We start from the raw sequence: 26355 nt of genomic DNA, 5'->3' as shown, positions 1-26355 counted from the left end.
TTTGGCTCACCCCACACTTGGGATCTTCTAGGCTGCCACCTGCTATAGTGTCCTGAGCCCTCGAGGAGTGGCTCCCAGCAGTGTGTGTGCGCACACACATGGTCAAATGCTTGCCACCACCTAATAAGCTCAGAGCCAGAGGCAAAAGTCCTAAAGCAGGTTGTCTAGGCTTGAATGGTTCCCTCAAATTCTCACTCTTCCCCTTCAAAGGATCTCATGTCTAACATCAATCTGAAAGGGGAAGTGTCCATGGTTTTGCAATTTTTTCCTGGGAAAGGCCAATTTCAAAAATAGAATTTCTATAACATTGGATCAGTAGGACTATTTGCATAAAATAACCATCCTGGAAGGACATTCTGTGTATTTCCTAGCAGTGCTTGGTTTTCAAATTCGAGGACCACCTAAGTCTTTGGGGCATATGCTGTCCTGCAAAGGAAGAACAGTGGAAGGTTCTCTTCCATTTTTACCACCCCAGGACAATTCATTATGAAGAAACAGGAACATAGGATTCAGAGGGTAGCCGTGTTAGTCTGTAACAGCAAAAATAATGAGGAGTCCTTGCGGCACTTTAGAGACTAACAAATTTATTTGGGCATAAGCTTTTGTGGGCTAAAACCCACTTCATCAGATGCATGGAGTGGAACATACAGCAGGGAGGTATAAATACACAGCATATAAAAAGACGGGAGTTGCTTTATCAAGTGGGAGTCAGTGCTAACGAGCCAATTCAATTTAAGTTGGAAGTAGGCAATTCTCAACAGTTGACAAGGAGGAGTGGAAATCACATCTGTAGTGTTAACGAGGCCAATGTAAACAAGGTGGCCCATTTGAAACAGTTGACAAGAAGGTGTGAGTATTTAGCAACGTAAAATTAGTTTTTGTAAAAACAAGGAGGGGTACTTGTGGCACCTTAGAGACTAACAAATTGATTTAGTTTCTGTAGTGACCCATCCACTCCCAGTCTCTGTTCAGGCCTAATTTGATGGTGTCCAGTTTGCAAATTAATTTCAGTTCTGCAGTTTCTCGTTTAAGTCTATTAATTGCTATACTGGATCAGACTCAAGATCCCCCTACTCTAGCATTCTGTTTCTGATAGTGGCCAGTACCAGATACTTCAGAGAAAGGGGTAAGAACCCCACTGTAGGCAGATGTGGGATAATCTACCCCTCCCAGTGAGAGATCAGAATGAGACCTAAGGACCAAGAAGAAATGGCTGGGAACAGGACAAATTCATTTAGTAGGATAATGAGAAGGCAACTGGACAGAGTCCATCAGCTCATTTCACAGATCACTGTAAACCTGACAGCAAATGCTCAATTGCCACCAGCCTGGCTGATCATAGGCTCAAATCATGACAAGTGAACAGTGGGACAACACAGAGCTTAGAAAGTGCCAGATGGTACTGATCATTCAAGCACATAGTTACATAGCTCAGTGAGTCAACATGCCACAATCCAGAGAGCCCAGTAGCACAAACACATACTTTTCTCCTTCCTCTCTCCCCTTAACCAGACGTTCCCATCCCACTCTCCCTTCTGGTCACAGCATCACAGCCACAAAAATCCTTCTGTTCAAGGAGAAGACATGTTTTCAAACTTTAGACGTTGCGAGAGTTGTCTAAAAACAAAAGTGTGTCTTCAGTGTTTAAAGCTTCAGACCTGGCACCTGGCTGCACCTCAGTTTTATAAGAGTTTTAATTTTAAACAAAGTCTGATCAGTTTTCACTTTCCAGAAACATTCACCTTTCGACTAAAATCGAATAGAAGGTCACTCAAATATGTAGGGCTTAGTTTTTTGAGGAAAAAGAACAGGAGGACTTGTGGCACCTTAGAGACTAACAAATTTATTTGAGCATAAGCTTTCGTGAGCTACAGCTCACTTCATCGGATGCAACGAAAGCTTATGCTCAAATAAATTTGTTAGTCTCTACGGCGCCACAAGTACTCCTTTTCTTTTTGCGGATACAGACTAACACGACTGCTACTCTGAAACCTTTTTTGAGGAAGTTATTCATGACTTCACATATTAGAACAAACACACCTATCTCAACCTTAAAGGTTATCTATGTTTAAAAAAAAAAGAGGCAAGAATTAGGCTTGTGGCTATTCACTGCTTTAAGGGTTTTTATTATTAATTATTATTATTTTTGGTCCTAGAAATATCATGAATGTTATTTCTGATCTTCTCTGGTTTTGCTGGAGCATCTGATGGACAGCTCAGAGCACATGTATTTGTATGGTTTCTCACACCTTAACAGCAGGGACGCTGAAAAAGACAGTTACCTGTTCCGTAACTGGTGTTCTTTGAGATGTGTTGCTCATGTCTATTCCACAGTAGGTGTGCGTATGCACCATGTGCACCGGTGCCGGAAGTTTTTCCCTTAGCAGTACCCGGGGGGGGGGGGGGGGAAGCACTGCTGCAACCCCTGGAGTTGCACCTCTATATCGTGCTATAAGGGAGGCCACGAGCTCCTCCCACCCTTGGTTCCTTCTTGCCAGACAACTCTGACAGAGGGAAGAAGGGCGGGATGTGGAATAGACATGAGCAACACATCTCGAAGGAACTGTCTTTTCTTCTTTGAGTGATTGCTCATGTGTATTCTACAGTAGATGATTCCAAGCTATATCTGTGGGTAGGAGTTCACTAGTTCCTGGGACGCAGTACTGCTCTGCCGAACCCAGCATCATCCCTAGTCTGGGAGACTATCACATTATACATAGTGAACGTGTGAACTGAAGACCAGATGGCAGCCCTACAGATGTCCTGGATAGGGACATGGGCTACATAGGCAGCCGACGAGGCCTGAGCCCTCATTGAGTGCACCCTGACGATTGGTGGCGGGGGAACCCCTGCCAGATCATAGCACGTGCGTCTGCACACGGTGATCCAGTGAGAAAGGCGCTGGGTGGAACGAAGGCAACGAAGAGTTGCGAGGATTTACAGAACGGTTTAGTCCGATCCAGGTAGAAGGCCAGTGCCCTGCTCACATTGAGCGTGTGGAGGCGGCGTTCCTCACTGGAGGAATGGGGCTTGGGACAGACCACGGGAAGGAAGATGTCCTGTTCCATATGGAAGGCGGAGACCACCTTCGGGAGGAATGCAGGGCATGGGCAAAGCTGAACCTTATCCTTGTGGAAGACTGTATATGGAGGTTCCGAGGTCAAGGCCCTGAGCTTTAGACACGTCGGGCTGACGTGATTGCTACAAGGCAGGCTACCTTCCAGGAGAGGGGAGACCAGGAACACGTGACCAAGGGTTCAGAGGGAGGTCCCATGAGGCGGAACTCCACCAGGTCTAGGTCCCATTGTGGTACATGGGGTCTAGTATACGGGAATGAACGGTCAAGGCCTTTCAGGAAGCGGGAGGTCATATTATGGGAGAAGACCAAGTACCCTTCCACCGGCGTGTCGAAGGCCGATATGGCCACCAAGCGTACTCTGACAGAGGCGGGTGCCAGCCCTTGGGTCCTAAGGGACAGGAGGTACTCAAGGATAAACTGGAGCGGTGCGGACGATGGGGAGACTCCCCGCTCCCCCACCCACCTAGAAAATCTGGACCACTTCGCCAGGTACGTCCGGTGTGTGGATGGCTTCCTACTTCCCAGGAGGACCTGCCTGACTTCCTCAGAATACCTCCTCTCCTCCTCGTCTAGCCACTGAGCAGCCATGCTGTCAAGCGGAGAGCGGTCAGATTGGGATGAAGGAGGCAGCCCCCATTCTGGGAGAGGAGGTCTGGGCGAAGTGGCAACCTCCTCTGAGGGACCACCTGAGGTCCAGTAGGGTCCCGTACTAGTATTGACGGGACCAGGCTGGGGCAATAAGGATGATACGTGCCTTGTCTGCTTTCACTTTTTCTAGATCTTTCCCTATAAGGGGAAATGGTGGAAAAGCACAGAAAAGCTGGTCCAACCACTGCAGGAGGAAGGCATCTGAGATTGCATCCCTTCCCAAGCCACACACCCCCCCCCCGGAACAAAACTGGGGGCAATGCCAGTTCTGGCGGGTCGCAAACAGGTCCATGTGGGGAATTCCCCACTCTCGAAAGAGCCGGTGAGTGACCTCTGAGTGGAGCGACCACTCATAATGGGGGAAGAAAACCCTGCTGAGGCAATCGGCCTGTGTATTGTGGGCGCCCGGTAGGTGGAAAGCCCTCAGGGAAATGCCCCACCTTGCCTGTTGATGTAGAACATCACAGCGGTGTTGCCGTAAGGACTCTGACCACCTTGCCGTGAAGCTGCATGATGAAAGCCACACATGCCAACCGTATCGCCCTGAGCTCCCTGACATTTATATGGAGGGACATGTCCAAGGTTGACCACATCCCTTGGGTTTGCATGTTCCCTATGTGGGCTCCCCAGCCCAAGTCTGACGCATTGGAAACCAGGTCTATTGATGGGGCTGTCTCCCAGAAAGGAGCCCCCTGGAGCATGTTGCCCGGGGAGGACCACCATTGTAGGGAGGCAATTACCGGGGTCGGTACCGTGAGGGCCTTGTCCAGGCCGTCCCGTGCCTGGGAGAAGTGGGAGGCTAGCCATAGCTGGAGGGGCCTCATTCAGAACCTGGCGTGGCAGACCACATACATGCACGCTGCCATGTGTCCCAGGATCTGAAGGCACGCCCTTTGCTGTTGTCACCATAAAAAGCCGTGACCGAGGTGATGAGACCTTTGAGGGTTTCGAAGCTGGCCACTGGGAGAAAGGCTGTGGCCCTTAAGGAGTCCAGTAGTGCCCCTATGAATTCTATGTGCTGCACCGGGACCAGTGTTGATTTGTTCTCGTTTACAAACAGACCGAGATTGGTGCATGTAGACAGGAGCAGATCCACACGGGCCCTCACCTGAGACAGTGAGTTGCCCTTGAGAAGCCAATCGTCCAGATATGGGAACATCTGGACCCCTTCTCGTCTGAGGTAGGCTGCCACCATCGCCATACACTTTGTGAACAGCCTGGGCACCGTGGATAAGCCAAATGGGAGAACCGTGAACTGGTAGTGGTCGGGCCCCCCAGGAAACTGAGGAAGCGCCTGTGCCCTTTGAAAATATGGATGTGGAAATATGCATCCTGAAGGTCCAGGGCTGCGATAATAGAAGCCAGGGATACCATGAGGAACTTGGAGCGGACCATAAACCGATTGAGATTCCTCAGTTCTAGGATGGGCCTGAGACCTCCTTTCATCTTTGGGATCAGGAAATATAGGGAGTAGAAGCCCCTGCCCTGGAGTTCTACTGGCACTCTCTCCATCTCCCCCAGGCATAGTAGTCGTTCCACCTCCTGACGTAGGAGGTGAACGTGCTCTGGGTCCCCCAAGCCCACCAGGATCGGGGGGTGGTTGGGCAGGGGTGAACTGAACTGCAACATGTAGCCCTTGGAAATGGTGCTGAGGACCCAGCGGTCCGAGGTTATTTGTGACCACTCCCCATGGAAGGCAGACAATCGGTTGCTAAACACAAACTTTATTAGTAGGGGGTTTCCATGGCAACTACCCTGGTTCCCCCCTGCAAATAGTCAAAACCGCCTCTTCCCCTGCCTCTTGACCTTAGAGGGCCCGGGCTATGGGGCAGAGCAGGACTGTCGTTGAGGCCGGCACTTTTGGTTCTCTTGGCCTCTTGTAAGGGGCTCATATCTGCTCTGTGCAGAGTGAGCCAACGTTTGCGGTCTGGCCTTGTCCTTAGCCGGAGGGACGTACAGGCCCAAGGTCTGCAGGGTGGTGTGAGAGTCTTTCATACCGTGCAGCCTGACGTCCGTCTGTTTGGCAAACAGGGCCTTCCTGTCGAACGGCAGGTCCTGCGTGAGGGACTGGGCCTCTGCCGAAAGCCTGGACAGGAGGAGCCATGATGCCCTGCGCATGGAGATCGCGGAGGCCATCAAGCAAGCCGCCGTCTCTGCCACTGCCTGCAGGGCAGCTTTGGCTGCCATCGCCCCTTCGTCCACCAATGCCTTAAAGTCCTTCCTATCCGGCTCTGGGAGGAGTGGCTCGAACTTTGGCAGGGACTCCCATAAATTAAAATCATAATGGCTCAGTAAGGCCTGATGGTGGCCACCCTGAGCTGGAAACTCTAAGAGGAGTAAAGTTTTCTACCAAAGGAGTCTAGTCTCCCGGCGTCTTTATTCTTGTGGGGTGGCCGCGGGCTGGCCCTTCCACTCCTGGTGGTTCACAGATTCCACCACCAGAGAGTTGAGGTATTCATGGTTCTTGGCTGGCACAAAATACTTCCTCTCAGCCTTCCTGGAAATTGGTGCCAGAGGGGCAAGAGTTAGCCACAAGGCATTGGAGAAGTTGGCTACACCTTGGGGAAGGGGTAAAGCCACACAGCCCGACACGGAGGGGGACAGTACATTAAAGAGGGAATGAGACAGGCCCTCCATCTCCTCGGCCTGCAGCTGGAGGCTCGACGCCACCCGCGTTAGCAGGTCTTGATGCGCCCTAAAGTCTTCCTGTGGAGCAGAGGGCAGCGGTGCCGTGATGGTGTCATCCGGTTCAGGAGAGGAGGCTAGCATGGGGCTGTAGGCCTCAGCCTGTGCCAGGGGATCAACCCTCAGGTCGGAGTCCAGGCGCGGAGCCGACAACTCAAAACCTGTTGACTTGTCCCTCTGCCTAGATAGCAAGGCCAACAGGGCCTCGGACGACCTGGCCACCAAGGGAGTCCCCCACCTGGGTGGGCATTGGCGGCCACTGTGCCCATTTACACCATTGTCCCTTCCATGGGGCCCCTTGCCACTGTTCATGCTGCGGGCCCGGTGCCACTATCTGGTCTGGCTGAGCAGTACAGCCCAGCGAGGGGGGGGCTGGGTGCCAAGGTCACCACCGACCGAACGGTACCATAGGAGCGGTGGGAGCAGTGGTGCCCACGATGCTGTCTTCCACGGGACTGGGACATTGACGTCAAGGAACGGTACCCGCCGGAAGTACTGTCCCAAGACTCGCTTCGGTGCCGGGAGCTGCGGTGTCGGTGACACGCGGCAGGAGCCCCGCGTACGACAGCTGACAGAGCGGGAGCTTGACCAGGAGCATCAACGTTGGTCGCACAGAGACCAGCTACGATAGCTACATCATGAAGAGGCGCACCTTCAACGCCTATCTCGATGCCTGCATCCGCTGCTTCGTGGCGTGGAGGGACCCGGGGACTCCTGCCCGGATGGAACCCCGGTTGGCGTCGAGGGTGGTGGACGCGAGCTGCGAGCAAACCGGTCGCTGCGTACCGAACGAAGCAGAGAACGGTCTTCAGAGTGAGAGCTGCGCCGTGCTGGGGAGTCCTGTTGAGCGCCCAGTGCTGGTTTGCCTCAGGACTGGGGGCCCACCACCGGCGGCGCCCCAGGCACTGGCAAGCTCAGGCTGTCACGTTCGGCCTGTAGAGCCTCTGGCGTCAATGGCATCCTGACTGCGGGAGAGTCGCGTGTCAGCGCTGCCGGGCTACTCCACTTAGCACAACTCGGTGGTTTTGAGCCCGGGGGGGACAGAGGGCTGCCCAACGCGGGACCAACCTCTCCCCCTTCCTTCTCTCAGCACCGCTGCGAAGTCGAGCTCTTCCTTTGTTTCTTGGAAGGGGAACGGTGCCGACTGGTGGAGGGGGTTTCGCTGCGCACCGACGATGCGGTGCCCGGTGCCGAGTCCACACAGCGTACCGGCGTTGAGAGAATGCCGATTCCATGAGAAGAGCGTGAAGCCTGATGTCTCTCTCCTTCTTAGTTTGCAGCTTGAAAGACCTGCAGATCTTACAGCGTTCACTCACATGAGTTTGGCCCAAGCAGCGGAGACACTCAGCATACAGATCGCTCCTTGGCATGGAATGGCGACAGGAGTCACATGACTTTAAGCCTGGGGCATGGGGCATGCCCTGGGCCCACTCTAACAACTGAGAAACTACTTTCCATGAGTTACTAACAACTAGCTAAAGGTACCACTAAGATCAACTGGAAAGGCTGCAGGAACGCTGGAGCAAGAATTTCCGATGCACCTTCTCTGGTGGCAAGAAGGAACTGAGGGTGGGGGAGCTCGCGGTCCCCCTTATAGCGCGATATAGAGGCGCCACTCCAGGGGTCGCAGAGGTGCTCCCCCCTTTACGGGTACTGCTGAGGGAAAAACTTCCGGCACCGGTACATGTGGCGTGCACGCAACACCTACTGTGGAATACACATGAGCAAGTACTCGAAGAGGAACTTTAAGATGTCTCTTCTCAAGAATGTTTAAGACCTACACTTTCAATGGCTAACACAAAAATGAGGGTTTGGTCATCTGACTAAAACCTCTTCCCCTCTTAATCACTCACTCTTCAGTCCCATTGCTCTTGCAAGGACATAATTTCTCTAATTCTCAAGTCAAAGTCCTCCAGTAGAGACAATACCTTTATTCCCAATATAATAAACCAGCAGAACTCATCCCTCCTCCCCACCACATAACTTAATGCACACGAGACGTCCCACTTAATTCAGAAGAACTTCTCAGGTGCATGAAGCTACCCAACTGTCCAAGTGTTTGTCGAGATGCGTCTTAAGCAGGAGACCGAAAAAGCCAGAGTGAAATCTGGGCCTCACTCAAGTAAAGGAGAGCCTTGTCATGGGCTGCAATGAGACCAGAATTTTACCAACATAGACATAAATCAGACTGCAACACAAGGCCAAATACCTCTGAAAATCAATGGGAGGTGTGCATCAAAACACTGAAATTTGGGCGTTTTAGTGACTATCATTAATAAATTAGGATGAACTGCATGTCCTCAGAAAAGAAATGTATTACTATGCTGGATGAGTGGAAGGAAGAAAGTTTGCAGTGTGGCAGTTTGCTTTAAATCAGGTTCTAGTACCTACTGGGAAAAAAAGGTCAGTTTAAATACAGAAATGCAAATAATCGTTTTTGTTACCTGTTCCATGTTGTATCCATGTTTCTCTTTAGCAATGGCAATGTATTCATCCACTGAAAAATAAAAATAGGTCCTGAAGACATTTCACACATGGGCCTTGCCTCACTTTCTAGTCTACAACAGAGGATATAAAATTCAGCTGCTTTGAGTCCAAACAGGGAGGAGGCTAATGGTTAATTATTACCCATACCATTCACCTATTGCCCAGTAACGGACTTCACATCCCCTGTACAGAACTTGGGGAAAGAGTTAGTTATATTTAAAAAACATGCAAGCAACAAAAAAGAACCACACGGTATCCTGTTCTAATACTTTCCCATTAGGCTCTTGCAAGAATCAGTCCATAAGACTGCATTCTTCATGGCCAGAAACAGCTGAGGGTTTCAACCAGCAAAGATATTTAATTTAGTCTTGCTCATATAACCTAATTCTGTCCCTTTGCTCATGTATCACAATACGCAGTCTTTAAGGACAATCACCATTTGTTTGTTTTAATAACCACAAAGGACTCCTGCTTCATTTCATGAATAGGATGGATGGCAAATCAGGTAGTTGTTTATAGGACTATTGTGATTTGCAGCTGAAGTTAAAAGGTGATTAGTAAAGTGGCAAGGGGACTGCAAAAAGAGAAAGGATATGCACCTGCCTGAATTCTGTTCTCTTTGGCTGTGTCACAAGCTTTTTACTTGCTGGACAAATTACTTAACTCAAAAATCTTCAACTAACTGTTGGTTCCTTGTTTTCTGGATGCTCATCTTGGAACACCTAAGGTCTGGTTTTCAGATATGCTGAGCTCTTCAAGTGAAATCAACAAGAATGGAGAGGGCTGAGCAGCTTTTGAAGAAGGGGAAAATATATATATCTATATCTCAAACCTAAGCATCTTTAGTGAGGCACCCAATATTAGTAGACCCTTAATTTTGGCCTAGATATCCATGTCTCAGCTCCCCATCTGTAAAATTGGGACAATACCTTTCTAAAAACTCATGGGCACTGCAAAAATAATTTCATTAATCTTTGTGAAGCAGCTGGTTACTATAGTGATGAGTGCCATGGAAAAGCCCATGAGAAAACAAACAGTTCCATATTCAGTGCAGCTTGGACAGGGTGCAGTAAGTAAAGCATGAGGCCACAAACTGAAAAATACTGTACAGTTGCATCATTCCCCAAGCACCATCCATCCTGCCCCCCGAATGAGAGAGGAGTCCTGTGGAAATTTTGTGATCACATCCCATTAAGAGCATATCGCAATCCAAGCACACAAGTGGGCAGAATTAGGGTTACACAGGAAACCTTAATTAGGATGTTTCCCAGCTTGAGTGTCTGACTATGCACCCTTAACTTTTCTTAATGTAGATATTTTCTATGCGATTCATTAAGTACTTTGCCTTAAGGCCCAACAAAAACAGTTAAGTTCTAGAGATAGTACTAAGCTCTTGGGAACGCCAATCACTTGGGTAAAGGATTGCAGCAGTAACTGGCTCTTTGAGTGAGGAAAGATCTATAGTTCCAGATATTATTTCACCATTTTTATCCTTAATTTCTTCTCCTTGGAGATTTAAAGAGCTCTCCCTTCCAATAAATTAACATTTTAACAGCTACAGCAATTCAAAACACATTTTTTTTAAACCATTCATTAAGGTCTTTTCTATAAACCTAGCTAAAAAGGACAGGAAGAGGGGTCACTATAGCAATAGCAACATTAATAGAACTTCGTCACTTTATAGAGGAACTCAGTATGTGGTGAAGCAAATTGCTAGGGGCATCACACCAGGACGCTGGCCAGGAGGCACAGGGTATGGGTGTGGGTGCGTGCCGGGGAAGAAGGACAAAGGGAAGGGAGGAAGAGGAGAGGAAAACAAACAGTAGAATAGCAACTTTCATATACTGAAAGGGCATGGTGGGAGGGAGGGGGGGGGGTTATAATCTATTGTGCCAATAAACCAGGAAGTTGCAAGCAGTGAATGAGGCCACTTAGTTCATGCTGCCTGCCATTTCTCATCTAAGTATTAGCTCACTCTTTCTTTGGAGCTCACACTTTGAGGGTTCAGAGGTGTTGGGCAATTCTAGATTTTTTTGCTCCTATCTTGCAGGTATTACCCTTTGCATTAAGTAGGACCATGCTATTGCTTATGGACTTGAATCACTCATTGAATCCTTTTAGACTCAACTCCTCAGTATTACCAGATACTTGAATTGCTACAGTCCCACATATGCCGCACAAAAACATACACACTTCCATCTTGGCCTTGTCACACAATTCCACAGCATTCTGGAAGACTTGGACCTGCCCACAGTGATCTAGGCATTTGCAACCTCCAAGCTCAATTACTGTAACTCCTCCTTGGGATTTAAGCCACTCACCCTGAAAAAGACTCAACGGTACAAAGCATAGGAGCTCCTCTGCTTAGCAGTGCAGACCCCTCTGAACCCATCTCACCAGTGCTTTCCTCATTCAGTACAGAATCCAGGTCCCACAGTCTCCATCTTGAGATGGAAAGCCCACCATGGAACTCTCCCTAGCTACTTGAGAGACTACCTCTCCTGCTGCAGGACTTCCCAGGAAGGGAAGACTTTAGGTGAGGGGTGTGTGTATGCACGTGAAAAATCTGCTGGCTGCTGTTAGTATGTAAGCAACCAGACCTGACTAACAGAAGTTTGCTGAGTACAAGCTGTGCTGTAAAAACAGTGCAGGCACATTCTAGTGGTTTCTTTATAGAACTACTGCACCACATTCCTTTCTAGTGTAACCCGTGACCTGAGTGGTTACAACAAGGAGGAATCTAGTCTATTGTGTTCAAGAGCGTGCCTACACCACAATCATAGGTGTGACTACAGCATGTGTAGACGTACCTGAACTAGCTTTGGTACCCAAAATGGCTAGATTGAGGGTATGTCTACACTTCAATTGCTGCAGTGGCGCCTCTGTAGCATCGACACTACCTACACCGACTGAAAGGTTCTCCTGTCAGCGTAGGCGCTCCACCTCCCCGAGACGGGACAGCTAGGTCGACAGAAGAATTCTTCCAGCGACCTAGTACTGTCTACACTTTGGGTTAGGTTGACATAGCTACATCTCTCAGGGGGACTTCTCACACCCTTGAAGGACGTCGCTCTGCCAATGTAAGTTCTCAGCAAAGACAAGTCCTAAAGCTAGTTTAGGTATGTCTACACGTGTGGCAGTCAGACCTCTGCTTGAAGCGTAGACAGACCCTAAGGGCTGGTCTGCACTATAAAGTTAGGTCAACCTGGCTAATCACTCAGGCCTATGAAAAAAACTCACACCCCTAAGAGACATAGTTAATCCAACCTAAGCTCCAGCATAGGCAGCACTGGGTCAACAGAGTTCTTCCATCGACCTAGCTACCTACCCACCTCTCAGAGATGGATCTACTACAGCAATGGAACCTGTTGTTGCTGCAGCTGTGCCACTGTAGCCTTTCCAGTGTAGACACAGCCAAGGCTACACTAGCACATTGCCTTTTTGCCAGTATAACTGTGGTCTGGTCTACACTACAGACTTTCACACCCCTGAGTGACATAATTATACTGACCTAACCCCCAGTGTAGACAGCGCTATGTCAGCAGGAGGGCTTCTCATGAAGCCTCTCAGAAAGGCGGATTAACTATGCTGATGGGAGAACTCTTTCCCCCTCAGCACAGAGCATTTTCATTAAAGCATTACAGTGGCGCAGCTGTGCCGATGTAGTATTTTAAGTGTAGACCTACCCTGTGTCTGTACTAGGGCTTCTGCCAGCACAACTATGCCTGTTGCAGGGACAGGGTCACACTCCTAAGGCCTGGTGTACAGTACAGGGTTAGATCGACATAAGCTGCCTTGTGTCAACCTAGCTGTGGAAGGGTCTTCGCTTAAATTTGGCTCCCCCAGACATAAGTGCCCCTCTACGCCGATTTAGTAACACCACCTCCCTGAGCGGCGCAGAGGCACAGTCAATGTAACTGGGTTGACGCAGTGTCAGTGTAACACTGTGTTGCTTATGTCAACTGTTACTGGCTTTTAGGAACTATCCCACAATGGCAATACAATCGATACAAGCACTCCTGGTGAGGACATACACCACCGACACAAGGACCCAATTGTACACACACACACAAGCAATTTAATACCTGCAGTGGCTTTAGGCAGATGTAAGTTAGGTCGAGAATTCTGTAGTCTAGACATGGCATAACTCAGTGGTTCTCAACTAGGCGCACATGGATCCCTGGGGGGTATGCAGAGGGCTTCCAGGGGGTACTCAACTCATCTAGATGTGTGCCTAGTTTTACAACAAGCTACGTAAAAAGCACGCGCGAAGCCAGTACAATCTAAAATTTCAGATAGACAATGACTTGTTTATACTGCTCTATACTATACACTGAAACGTAAGTAGAATATTTATATTCCAAATGATTTATAACTATATAGTACAAATGAGAATAAGCAATTTTTCAGTAATAGTGTGCTGTGACACTTTTGTATTTTTATGCCTGATTTTGTAAGCAAGTAGTTTAAGTGAGGTGAAATGTGGGGGGTACGCAAGACAAATCAGACTCCTGAAAGGGGTACAGTAGCCAGGAAAGGTTGAGAGCCATGGCCTAACGGACATAACTATGCCAGCCAGACTTTCCAGTGTAGACCAAGACAATGATGCTTAAGAAATGACAGTTATGTGACAAATGAAGTGTCTGATTCCTATGAGGGCCCTTGTTGCTATTAGAAACCAGATTGTGTAAAAGGAAGATTCCTGTACATCTTTAAGAAGGCTCCTCCTTTCATGCATTTTGTGCTTGGCTGATGCATAAGAGCAAACTCACCCCCCTCAAAATGTTCTGCTCTGGCCAGCACACAGGGTGGGAAGCATGTGCTTATCCAAAGATCCCAAGTCTGCAGCTATCCATGCCCAATTCGTCTGTTCCCTCCACCTCCCAGGAGGATGGTCAGGCATAAAAGGCTGGAAGAGAAAAATGCTCCTGCTAATGGCACCCAGCTCTGCCTGTATGCTGCAGGCAGAAAAAAGTGGGAAACATTTAGACACTTGCTAATCACCTCTCTCCAGTGCAAGTGGGAGCTGTTAGGGCACGCACTGAAGGAAATGGACAGGTTGCACCCAACCCAACATCAGTGGGGAAGGAGAGAAAGGGAAGAGACAGTCCCCCAGCATCTGGGGGGGGGGGGGGGAGGGGATACTTGCTAGGTTTCCCACCGGTGCACGTCTCCCTTAATCTCACTGGAAACCCTATCTCCACCTATACTGCATGTCCTGGCTTTTAGCTAGCTAGCTGCCTAAGTACTGTGGGTATTATTCAGTAATGCACAGGCACTAAAGGAGACTTTGTTAGCTGCTAGAAGGACGGGGATTGGAATAAATAGCTGCACTGCTCCTCATTACAGTCCCAACTCTAAGACCAAAGATTTGAATGATTTTAAATACATAACAAGGGAATGTTTATTTAAGGGTCTATTATCTGAAAGATAGGAAATGCTTGGAAGCAGCTTTTTCCTGGGCACATTCCATCAAATATAAAACAACACTCCATAGAGGACATATTTCTGTGGAATTGTCCCCAAAATAAATATTTGCTTCCTGACAGCTTCACAAATGTCACTTCATGCCTAGAAGAACCATGGACCCCAGACAGGGTTTGCAGGAGAGAGAAAACCTGGAGAAAGCAAAGAGAATGCAGAGGTAGAGCTGCGACTGTAACCTCAATTCACCCCTTTTACTGAGGTACTGCAGGAGACTCTGAACACTTTGCATACTACGTGATGTAATACCCTGAGAGAACAGGGTGAAATAAGGACACAGCAGCAGCCTTAGCAGTCTGCTGTAGTGTGCTTCCTACTGTTTGATCAATGCTAGACCGTGTAAGATTTTGATTGTAGCTGTAGATTTTTTCCTCCTCCACCAAAAAGATGCAGAATAAATCTATTTTGTATAATAAATCGAATGTGGATCATTCATACACAAAATATGAAATAAATTTTCAACTCAAAAATGTGATGGAAACAGAAAAAAAACCCCAAACACCCTTTGCTATAAAAATGAACAACAGCATTGCTGCGTCTCCCAGTACTGGCCAAACTGCAGCACAGACCATTAGTAAAGCAATTATGCCACCTTGTGGCCACAAAACATTTTAAAAAGGGAAACAGAAAAGTACATTCAAGTTTAGAGGAGACCTGCAAAAAAAAAAAAAAGGGGGGGGGGGAGGAATATCAATAAAAAGGATTTGTTTACAGAAGTCCTGAAAAAGATTACTCCTGGGGGAATTCTGCTCCAAAAGATTAAAAATTCTGTGCATAACAGTTTTAAATTCTGCAAAATTCTGTGTATTTTATTTGTCAAAATAATACTATATAATCACAACAGTTTCTATTATTTTGGTAATTTATTCAAAATACCTGTCAGCAAGTATGTATGTAACAATACAGGCAACAAACATGATTCAGAAAGTGTAGGTCAGCTGAGGCTCCCACTGTCGGTCCTGGGTGGCAGGGGGTGACAGTGGGAGCCCCTCCACCCATTTTCCAGTTTATCCAGATTTTTGGTTATCCAATCTGGCCCCAGTTCCAGTTAAATTGGATAATCAGGGTTCCACTGTATGTAACAAATACATTTGAAACACACAAAACTGGAAAAAGAAAGCATTTTAGTGGAAATCACAAGTTGTGTGAAAAAATAAAATTCTGTAGGGAACATTAATTCTGCGCAAATTCTGCACTGTGCAGTGGCACAGAATTCCAGCAGGAGTAAAATATTTTATTCCCCAAAATGACCCAAATCCCACACTTTATTTAAATTAAAATGTTCTCTCTGCCCTAGAAGACTGATAAGTGAAACGCATAAAGTCATGACTGATGTCACAAGAATGATGAGGGCTGGTCTACACACAGGTTTTGGACTGCTTTAAACATCTTTATACTGGTATAACTGCATCCTCCCTAGGGGGTTGTCCAGTTTTAGCCATATCAGTTTCTGAGGCTTGGTCCAAGTTTAATATTCATACTGACATAGTTATGTTGGTTAGGGGTGATTTCTCCCCCCCCCCCCCACTGACATAGCAACGCCTGCTTAAGTTTCTAGCGTAGGCCCAGTTTACACGAGCATAGTAGGTCTTCTGCTGTTATAGCTTATGTCTCGGAAAACTGATTAATACTATACCAGCAAAAGAATTTTTATATCGGCAAAAACTGCATCTCCACTCAGAGTTTTTGCTGGTATAGCTTATGCCAGCAAAACTTTTCTAGCATAGACAGGGCTTAAAACTAATCTAGCTATAGCAGTACAAAACACTGCTTAGACAAGCCCTGAGCTATGGAGGGCATGTCTACTTTGCAAATAGAGGTGTGATTGCAGGATGTACAGACATTCCTAAATTTGCTTTAATCTAGCTAGCGTAAATATCAACAGCAATGAAGCCGCAGCCATGGAGACTTCAGTGTGGGGTGCACAAGCCTGCCAAAGATTCTAGGTACCTACTTGAGTAGCTAGCCCACAGCAAAGTCTGCATTGCTGCAACTTCACTGCTGTTGGTACCTGAGCTAGCCCAGGTATGTCTACACGTGCTGCAGTCAGACCTCTGATTGTAGGGTAGACATGTGAAGGGACATTTTTTGTGGTTTTAAAACATCAATAATGTTTTCAGGGTTCTTTGTTTTTGCTAGTATCTACTTAACTTCAGGTACCATGTAACTGAAGGTGGCCACACTGCCCAAACTGTATTTATGTTTCTAATTGATGCTCACTAAAAAGCTAACCAATACAAATACCTGTTAATTGCATGACTTAGCCATTCATTTGCTATTTTTTTCTTTAATGTAGTATTTTTTGGTGTATATACACATATATATCTAGGGGTACACTCACACTAGAAACTTTTACTGGTACAGCAGTGGCAGTGAGGGATATGACTTTAACAGTACGGTTATAGTAGTAAAAACTCTGATGTAGACACAGTTACAGGTGCAAAAGTGTTTTTGCCAGAATAATATCACCTCTCTTATATAGTGTTTTTCACAGTAGGTCTCAAAACGTGTCACAATCTTTAATGTATTTATCGTCACAAGACAGCTGCAAGAGAAGGAAATATAGCTTGTCACTCACCAAACCAGCATACACTACAATGGTAAGAATAGGCGTTCTCAAACTGGGGGTCGGGACCCCGAAGGGGATCAGAAGGTTATTACATAGGAGGTCACAAGCTGTCAGCCTCCACCCCAAATCCCGCTTTGCTTCCAGCATTTATAATGGTGTTATATATATAATACACACACACACACACACACACATATATATCTCTCTCTATATATATATGTTTTTAATGTATGGGGGGGGGGGGTCACACTCAGAGGCTTGCTGTGTGGAAGGGGTCACAAAAGTCTGAGAACCCCGGGTAAGAACATTTTGTTGCCAATATAACTAAGTCTACACTAGAAGGATTTGTCAGTATATCCCATACTACCAACATTTTTCTAGTGTAGACTAGGCCTAGGGTAAGTGTCAAGAAATATTTGCAGTTAAATAACCTCAGTATTTGGAGATAGCTATACTAAGTATAGGGAAATACAAGGGAATACTGAAGATGCTGAGGTAAACATAGTTATTACCTAGACAAAAATGGCAAGTTTTTAAAAGGCCACGACTATAGTATGGCTGCCAGATTCCACCCCAGGGGTGGTATCTGCCTAACTAGCGAGTGAGGTTCATGTTGAGGTGGACAGCAGTTTAGGACTCTTTGGGATGATAGGTGCTACATATGTGTTTTAAACATTATGCTATTATTCCTATTGTAAATAACAGTCTGACTAAACTCATGGTGTTAAGTCAAATTTCCAACTCTAAAAACGTTTTCATCCCCGCGTAGAAAGATAGAGAGCCCCTTAAAGCATGTTTTCGCTCCAGAGTTAGTCCAACGTGCTGCTCCTATTCCCACTCCCATCAAAACACAAAACCTTCTCACCCATGTTGTGTGGATTCCAACCTGGGCAAGCTGGTCCAGAAGGGGATGCAAGTTGAAGCTTGGGTTCTGCTTTCACTCGGGCTGGTAACCTGCCCATTTTGCAGCTCACAGCACAGGCTAAAAGTCACTTAAGTGTTGACAACCCTCCAATGCCTTCCCAGAATTCCCCCATGTGCCCAAAAGAACAGACAAGTTCTCCCACAATTCAATGGGAAAGAACCAGAGCAGATCAACTTACTGCAGCACAAAACACCATGGAATATGCCCCCAGAAGTCCTCGCAACACACCTGGATAAATGCAGCACTCGTGAGTGCATTGTAACTCGGGTAGGGCTCTGCAGCGTGGCTCTGTGCTCTTGGGCACCAGTCACCCAAGTTAAACAGTGAAGACATACCCTCAATTAACTTCAATTCCTACCTGGAAATGATGTGCATAATGGCAACATCCACATAGTTACATTAAACAGGGTAAAAACGTATATCTGATCTTAATCCCCATGCTTCAGAACATGAGTCAATAACTAAATTACCTTTGGAAAAAGCTTCCTCTCATGGGCATGTTCTTGCCAGGTTGTGTACTATGGGGTTGGGGTTTGTTTTTGTATGTGGCACATTTCTCCTTAAGATTATGTATGGTTTCAGGTACTATTTGGGTGAGGATTCTGGATTAAGTCAGCCATTAGTCTGATCCAGGATATGGCTCTTATACCTTTTTCCTTCACCAGGATCTCATTGGTCTGAAAAATAATTTGGTATTCCCCAATTACGGGCAGCAGAACGGAAAGCAATTCATTCAAAGTGTTGCAGTCCCCATACAAAGACTCTAGGCCTCAACCTAGGAATGTCCTATCACCTCTTCTCATACACCCAAAGTTAAGCAGCATATGGCACTAAGAGTGGATCAGCCGGTCAATAAGGACCTTTTTGGAAACTGATTTTTGGCACAATAAGGTAAGTGTGTAAATTTGTTAGTGAAAAAGGCAGCTATGGTCAGTAAAGGATGGGTTACTCACCTTGAAGTAACTTGAGTTCTTTGAGAGGTGTTGTCCCTATGCATAGTGCACTTCAGATTGCATATGTGCTCTATGCACCCAAGACTAGAGATTTTTCCCCACTAGTGCCATTTGGTCCATGCATGGCCCCCACACCGCTGCCCCGTGCTCCACATCAAGAAAATAAAGGGGGCTCCTGCAGAAAAATCCTCTCATGAGTGGAGTCCCCAAAAAAGAGGACAGGAAAGGAAGAGAACTGGATCGTATACCCTGAGAAGACAATTGCTAGTAATTCTTCTGTCTATTATGATTCTGTCCAGGCACACCGAAGGCCAACTTTCCCCACTACCTCAGAAAGGGGCCATGCAGATCCAGAGAGACAGTCAGCCCATAGCTTTCAAAAGCCCAGTCAAAAAGGCCAGTTTTGAAATTGGTGGTTGGGAAGTGAAATACGACTGACCCTATGCACGCTTTCTATGCATGCTTTGATGCTTGCATGGCTATTCGTACTGCAGCTGATGATAAAAGGCAGGCAGGACTGGTCATCCGAATTACAGCTCACTGGATTTTCTAGTGGTTGCAGGTGTGTCAGTATCTGGCAAATTAAGTGCGATTTAGGAGACGGTCAACGAGTGGAGAGACTCATTCATCTTTGCTCTGAACAGTATGACACACTCAAATGGAAGGTCTTCGACCATGCTTTGAACCTCCTCTAGAATTTCTGAGGAGGAGAGCCACGATGAGAGTCTCACCATCACAGCTGTTGCCATGGACCTCGCTGCCATGTTCGCTGCCCTTATGGCAATCTGAAGTGACAACCTTGTTATCAGTTTTACTTCACTAATCGGGGCCAAAACTGGTCTCAAGTTCTAAGGCACTTTATCGGTAAAGCTGCCAATTTGTCATACGTGATAAAATCATATTTAGCCATCAAAGTTCTGCAGTTTGAAACTTAAAACAGCAGGGAAGTCGAGGCATACATCTGTCTCCCAAAGAGGTCAATCCTCTTTGCTTCCTTCTCATGCGGTGCAGACCTGGCTTGCCTCTGTCTGCTATGCTCAGTGACCACTGACTCTACCAAAGATTTGTGACATGGGTGAGAGAGTAGGTACTCTGACCCTTTCGTGGATACAAAATAATTCTCTCTTTTCAGCCCATTTGGATATTGGTGCGAACCTGGTGGGTGTCTGCTGAAGAGTCCTGGCTGGTTCCAGGATGGCCTCATTAATAGAAAGGGCCACACCACTCAGAACCGAACAACGTAAAGTGCCCGGCCGTTTGTCTGGCCCTTCCAGGACCTTGTCCAGGGGAATGTGAAGTGACTCTGCCACTCTCTTGAGGAAGACCTGGAAAGCCTTAGGATCATCAGGGCACGGTGGTAAAGCTGGGTTCACTGCCTCGTATGGGGAAGACAAGGATAATGTCACCGGCATAATCCTCCTGTTCCTGTTGCTCTTCTTCACTGCTTGAGGAGGCTGAAGAAGCTACTCCTCCCTCTTTCCTTGGAGCCCTGGATCTCCTTGGGTCCCTGGCCTCACGAGGTGGGTATATTGGGTAGTCTCTTGGATCTTTCAGGCCCCAGTACTGCCACTGAAGGATCTCAATCTTTTGGTACCAGGCCCCCCAGATTGGTACCAGTGGGTATTTGAGGGAGTGGGGGGAGGAACGAGACCAGGGTATTCTGTAGCATGAGACTAGTGAGATACCCTGGAGACTCCCACGGTTCCATCCGGGTTCAATCCCCTCAAGGGATCCCTTCGGCATAGTCCAGATGCAGTCTTCTGTCATAGATAGGGCCCTACCAAATTAATGGCCGTGAAAAATGCGTTATGGACCGTGAAATCTGATCTCCCCTGTGAAATCTGGCTAAGAGAGACCAGATTTCACAGAGTTGGGGAGCCAGAAAGCAGCGGCAGCTGGCCAGGAGCCAAGCACTGAAGGCAGCTAGGAGCAGCAGCACAGAAGTGAGGGTGGCACGGTATGGTATGAGCAACCTTACTTCTGCTCTGCTGCTGGCGGTGGCACCATCGTCACAGCTGGGTGCCCAGCCAGCGGCTGCCCAGCTCTGAAGGCAGCAGCACAGAAGTAAGGGTGGTAATATCATGACTCCCCTACAATAGGCTTGTGAACCCCTTGTCCCTCCCATGTCCCCATTTGGGGTCAGGACCCCCATAGTTACAATACCATGAAATTTTAGATTTAAATATCTGAAACTGTGATATTTATAATTTTTTTAAACCTGTGACCATGAAATTAACCAAAACAGACCATGAATTTGGTAGGGACCTAGTCATAGTCCTCTTCCAATCCCAAGGATTCTGCTTCCAGATCTAGAAGGAGAGTCGCTGGTAACAGAGGAGAACGTGCTGACCTGCCTCTAGTTGTTGCCAGTACCGGTGACTGTTTGGCTTGACCCCTACTTACAGGTTAGATGGTAAAGGGTACCACAGAGATATCGGCACCAGCTGAAGTCCCCGTGATGGGCATCAATGTCTGGAGAGGTGCTGCTGTTTTGCCTTTCAAAGATGTCCAAGTCCAGGCCTTCCTGGACAGTCACAACTCTGGAGCGCAAACCTCCCAATGACTTGATAAGGGAGGGGATATCGGTGTCTGTGTCTATTTAGAGGCCTTGGGCCTTGTGGAAGCACTTGTCTCCCTCTTCCCCCTGCATGCCCTGGTTCTGCTCTCCAGAGTCTCTCGGTGGGGGTTCAGAGGTCTTGGAACTGCCTGGGTCCAAAGAAAAGAGGTCACTCTTGCCTTCTTCAGGCCGAAGTACAGGGGCTTTTCCCCCACTCAGAGGTTATTCCCACCTTCATGGTGTCTTCCATGAAGAACTTTTGGAGTCAAAATTCCCTTGACTGCTTAGGTTCTATTCGGGAACAACCTGTAGCTCATGTCTCTTCTAGGTGCACTGGTTTTCCCCAGGCAATACAAACCGATGTCAGGGATGTCCATGACTGGGAAGGATTTGTAGCACTTTATGCAACTTTTGAAGCTGGGGAGCCTTGGCAAACTGCCCCACAACCAGCTGGAAGGCCAAGGCTGGGCTGGAAAGGGCAGTGTATACCAATGGCTCTATGTCCCAGAGGGAAACAAAATAGGGAGCCAAACCCTTAACATTTTATAGTTATGTCATAACTTAGACTTTTAAAAAACAGATTACAGAGAGAAGCTGAAGTATTCAGCATGAACGCTGAAGCTCCATCCTAGACCATCAGAAGTAAGAAGGAACTAAGATGGAGGTGGTCTGGCAGCACCCTTTACAACCTTGGTGCAGAGCATCAGGAGAGCAGGAGCACATGCATGGACCAGACAGAAAAAAAAAAATCAAAAAAATCACCAGTCCTGGGCACACAAAGCACATGTAACCTGAAGTGCTCGACACAGAGGGACAAACACTCAAAGACAGACACTCAAAGCCAGTACCCGCTATCTCTGGGGTGGCCACACTTTTTGACCCAAGGGCCACATCGGGGTTGCAAAACAGTATGGAGGGCCAGGTAGGGAAGGCTGTGCCTCCGTAACAGCCTGGCCCCTGCCCACTATCCGCTCCCTGACTGCCCCCCTCAGAACTTCTGACCCATCCAACAGCCCCTGCTCCTTGTCCCCTAGGAACCCCCACCCCAACAGACCCTGGGACACCCCCGCTGCCCCAACAGACCCTTCTCCCTGTCCCCTGACTGCCCCAACCCCTATCCACACCCCCACCTCCTGACAGGCCCCCTCGAACCCCCAACCCATCCAACCCCCCCCACACACTCCTTGTCCCCTGACCGCCCCCTCCCGGGATCTCCATCCCTAACTGCCCTATCCAATCTTCCCCCGCTCCCTGTCCATCCCCCCTGGGACCTCACCCCCTATCCAACCCCCTTGCTCCCTATCTCCTGACTCTCCCCCTCTCCCCCCAAACCTCCACCCCACCCAACCGCCCCCTGTCCCCTGACTGCCCCCCGGGGCTTCCTGCCCCTTATCCAACCCCCCACCCCACCCCTTAACATGCTGCTCAGAGTGACAGGACAGGCTTATTGGAAAGCCTGAGAGGTGGGCTCACCTGAGAGGGGTGCAAGCCACGCTTCCCACGTGGCGGCGTAACTACAGGGAAGGGGGTACAGCGGGGGAGGGACCGCGGGTTAGCCTCCCGGGCCAGGAGCTCAGGGGCCAGGCAGGACGGTCCCGCAGGCCATAGTTTGCCCACCTCTGTGCTATCTACTGCAAGCTCAGACAGCTACTCAGTGCCAATTAACCTCAAAAGGCACATATGGGCGTTCTCACAGCGAAAGCCTAACCAAGTTGTGAGTTCCAAACTTAGGCACATGGTTCAAAATCCCTCCCATGCTGTCTAATTTACCCCATTCTCCATCCTCAGCTGGATTTTCACAGAAGTTTAGACAGGAGCTTTCCAAAGACCAGTATTTCAGGTCCCGTCATACCAGGAACGCTAGCTAATAAAGGCATCATACTAAAGTCAGGCTACATAAATAGTTCCTGGAACAATTTCATTATTCCAGAGCATGGTGGGTGGGAAGGTGCGTGCGCGTGTGTCATGGGGAAGTGGTGGGAGGGACAGGCCACTGCTTGCAGAGAGCCTGTAGAAGTGGACTTGCCATAAGGTTAAATTACAGTTCATTATTATTGTTGCTGATAATGAAGCCTGTCACTAGAGTGTGGAATCATGCTGACCCTTTATAACCAGTACAAAAGCAGGAGAAATGGACAATTTGTCTCCTAGCTACCTCCTTGAAGAATGTCACTTAGGCAAAAAGGAAGTATCACTATTCACTGCTTTGGCTGAAAGGGGAAGACAAGTCAGAATCATGCTGAGGAGCTGCCCATAGCTGTGACTGCTGGAAGACAGAGCTTATAGTGAGAGCAACACACCACAGGCTTTGTGAGGACAAAGTCTCCAGATGGAAATTGGCTGGTTCCAGCTTCATAGAAGCCAGAGTAGGAGAAGCTAGTTTATCAGAGTGGGAAGTGGTCTATTCACAGGAGCACGTGTTCCTTTTGCAGCCGCCCCCCTCACTCACCAGCCCAAACTAGGGGAAATGACATGTTGCAGACAATGGTTCTCAGCACCCAGAGGCCCACTGAACTTGTATTACCATTTGTAACTACCAGAGCTGATTGGACAAAATTTTCAGCATCGTTTGATAAAGCATGATATGGACTTGATTGAGCCACGTTTGATATTAGAGGGAACCAAATCACAGATTCTATAATGCTGCTGAAGACAGTTTTGCTCCTTCTGCATTCACAATTTTCAGATCTGGTTTAGGCAGGGCCCTTTTGATCACATTTGAGGCATTCCCACAGAGCAATGCCATTAGTACTCCTGATTGCAAGGGCCAAGAATCAGTGAGCTGCCTTCTCAAATCGTGCCAGTTTGGGAGGCTCCGTTTTAAGTAAGGGGAGGATTAGATAATGCATTTATTGTGCACGTAGAGCGAGTTGATTAGGGAAGAAACCTTTGATAAAGGTTTAAAAAAGGGGAAGAAAGATCATGATGAGTGTGGCATAAATGCCTCAATTAGCTAGAGATAAATGAAATTTCCTGGTGAATCTGGTTATCAGCATGAAACTGCTACCAGGCCACACCATGCAGGACTGGAGCACGAGCATAAAAATATTACACTAATCTCAGTTTGTTGAGGTGGGAAGTGTTGGAAGTATTGTCTGAACTGGATCAGAGGGACAGTACCAAGCTGATTTTCCCAATGCAGATAGGCCCGAGAGGAGATGTTACTAGCATTTCATATATCCACCTCTGCATTTGATTACAGCCTAATCTTGGGTGGTAAATCTTAGTCCTGAACATTTTGTAGAGAGATTGGAAAGCTAGTTACAGTAAAGTGGTAGCTTGCCTATCCAGAGCTCAGATGACACCTATGCTTTGCTAGCTGGCAACCCAAAAGGATTAGTGTCAGATCTTCAGGCAATTTGGATTTTAAAAATATGCATAAGGATGAAGTAAATACTAAAAGCCAAAGTTACAATTCCATGTCTAACTCACTCTTTGGTGTGTTACATCTCCGTCTAGTGGCAGATCCCCAGAGGCTAAGGCCTGGTCTACATTGTTCCGGAGTCGACGGCAGGGCGATCGGGGACCGATTTATCGCGTCTATACTAGACTAGATGCTATACTGCACTAGACGTGATAAATCGATCCCCGATAGCTCGATCACTACCCGCCGATCTGGCAGGTAGTGTAGACGTGGCCTAAGAGTCTATAACAGCCAACACCTGGAATTAACCCATTAGGTCAAGCGGTAGCAGCTCATACTTTTAGCGCAGGATGTTGGAGGTTCAATCCCCAGTGAGGGCACATTTTTTCCCTGAGGATTACAATGAATCACCACCACAAGACAAATAACTTCCATATTAAAACACAGCATGATGTAGCTTCAATTTGACCTGGTTCTCGCTGGGGTTGAATAGTGGTCCTACAACTTATACTACAGATCTGGCCAGCTTGAACTACTCAAATGCATTTCAGGTTATGGCTAAACAGCCATGCTACTTTCCCAGTATTATTACTGTACTGTCACATTACTAGTATTCAAATATAGATTACATCATCCAAAAGGGTTTTCTCTAGAAAAGCTTCCCTCTATTGTGAGCACTGATTCAACTCCCCTGGTAATAGCAGCAGCAGGAGCACAACTATACAAAGGCTTCACAGTGCCAGTTGGCATTTTAACTAAGTAATCTGAACCTGCTTGTGATGAGGTGTTTAACCCACCCTTGGCTACGAAAGGGTTAATGTAGACTGGGAATGGGGCTAATTAGCTGACAGGCCACAGGTGAGAGGCATCAGGTAGCTAAGCAAACCCTGACTCAGGGAGGGAGCCCAGCTGGGGAGGAATGAGCTGGGATGGATGTATAAAGACAGGAAATTGGAAGCAGAAAGGGTGGCTAGGAAATAGGATCCAGTAACTCCTTGGGAGGGAAGAGAGGTGTGTTTGGGGCTATAGCAGAGGTGGGCAAACTCCGGCCTGCACGACCCTCCTGCCCGGCCCCTGAGCTCCTGGCCCAGGAGGCTAGCCCCCGGCCCCTCTCCTGCTATCCCCCTCCCCCGCAGCCTCAGCATGCCGCGCTGCCGGCACAACGCTCTGAGCGGCCGGGCAGTGCAGTTGCAGAGCTGCGGCCAGCCACCAGTGCTCTGTGCTGCACGGTAAGGGGGCAGGGGGGGTTGGATAGAGGGCAGAGGTGTGAATAGGGGTCAGGGTGGTCAGAGGCTGGGGAACGGGGGGAGAGGGGTGGGAGGGGGTTGAATGGAGGCAGGGGTCCGGGGGGGGGGGAGCAGTCAGGAAGGAGGGGGGTTGGATGGGGTGATGGGGGCACGTCAGGGAGCAAGAAGCAAGGAGAGATAGATAGGGGGCGGGGGCACAGCCACCCCTAACCAGCCCTCTTACAATTTTCGAAACCCTTTGCGGCCCTCGGGCCAAAAAGTGCCTGCCCCTGGGCTACAGAGACAAGTAGCCTGCAATTGCTCCCTGGCAGCAGGGAGTTGTGAGGCTGGCAACCCGGGGGGAAAAGAGTGCCAGAT

At 48.0% G+C, this 26355-nt stretch overlaps 1 protein-coding gene across 2 annotated transcripts in view; it reads right to left on the bottom strand.

Annotated features, from left to right (window-relative positions):
• RCOR1 (REST corepressor 1) overlaps window positions 1-26355 on the bottom strand; it is a 122816-nt gene that overhangs the window by 30421 nt on the left and 66040 nt on the right. For both annotated transcript variants that reach the window (XM_084630312.1, XM_084630313.1), the window contains exon 4: window positions 8857-8909. In XM_084630312.1, coding sequence (XP_084486438.1) covers window positions 8857-8909 — 53 coding nt within the window. The remainder of the gene's footprint in view (window positions 1-8856; window positions 8910-26355) is intronic.

This window comes from Lepidochelys olivacea (genome assembly GCF_965140295.1).
Source record: "Lepidochelys olivacea isolate rLepOli2 genome assembly, chromosome: 6".
NCBI lineage: Eukaryota > Metazoa > Chordata > Testudines > Cheloniidae > Lepidochelys > Lepidochelys olivacea.
The sequence above is the reverse complement of the archived record's forward strand: the minus strand, read 5'-3'. Positions and strand labels throughout refer to the sequence as shown.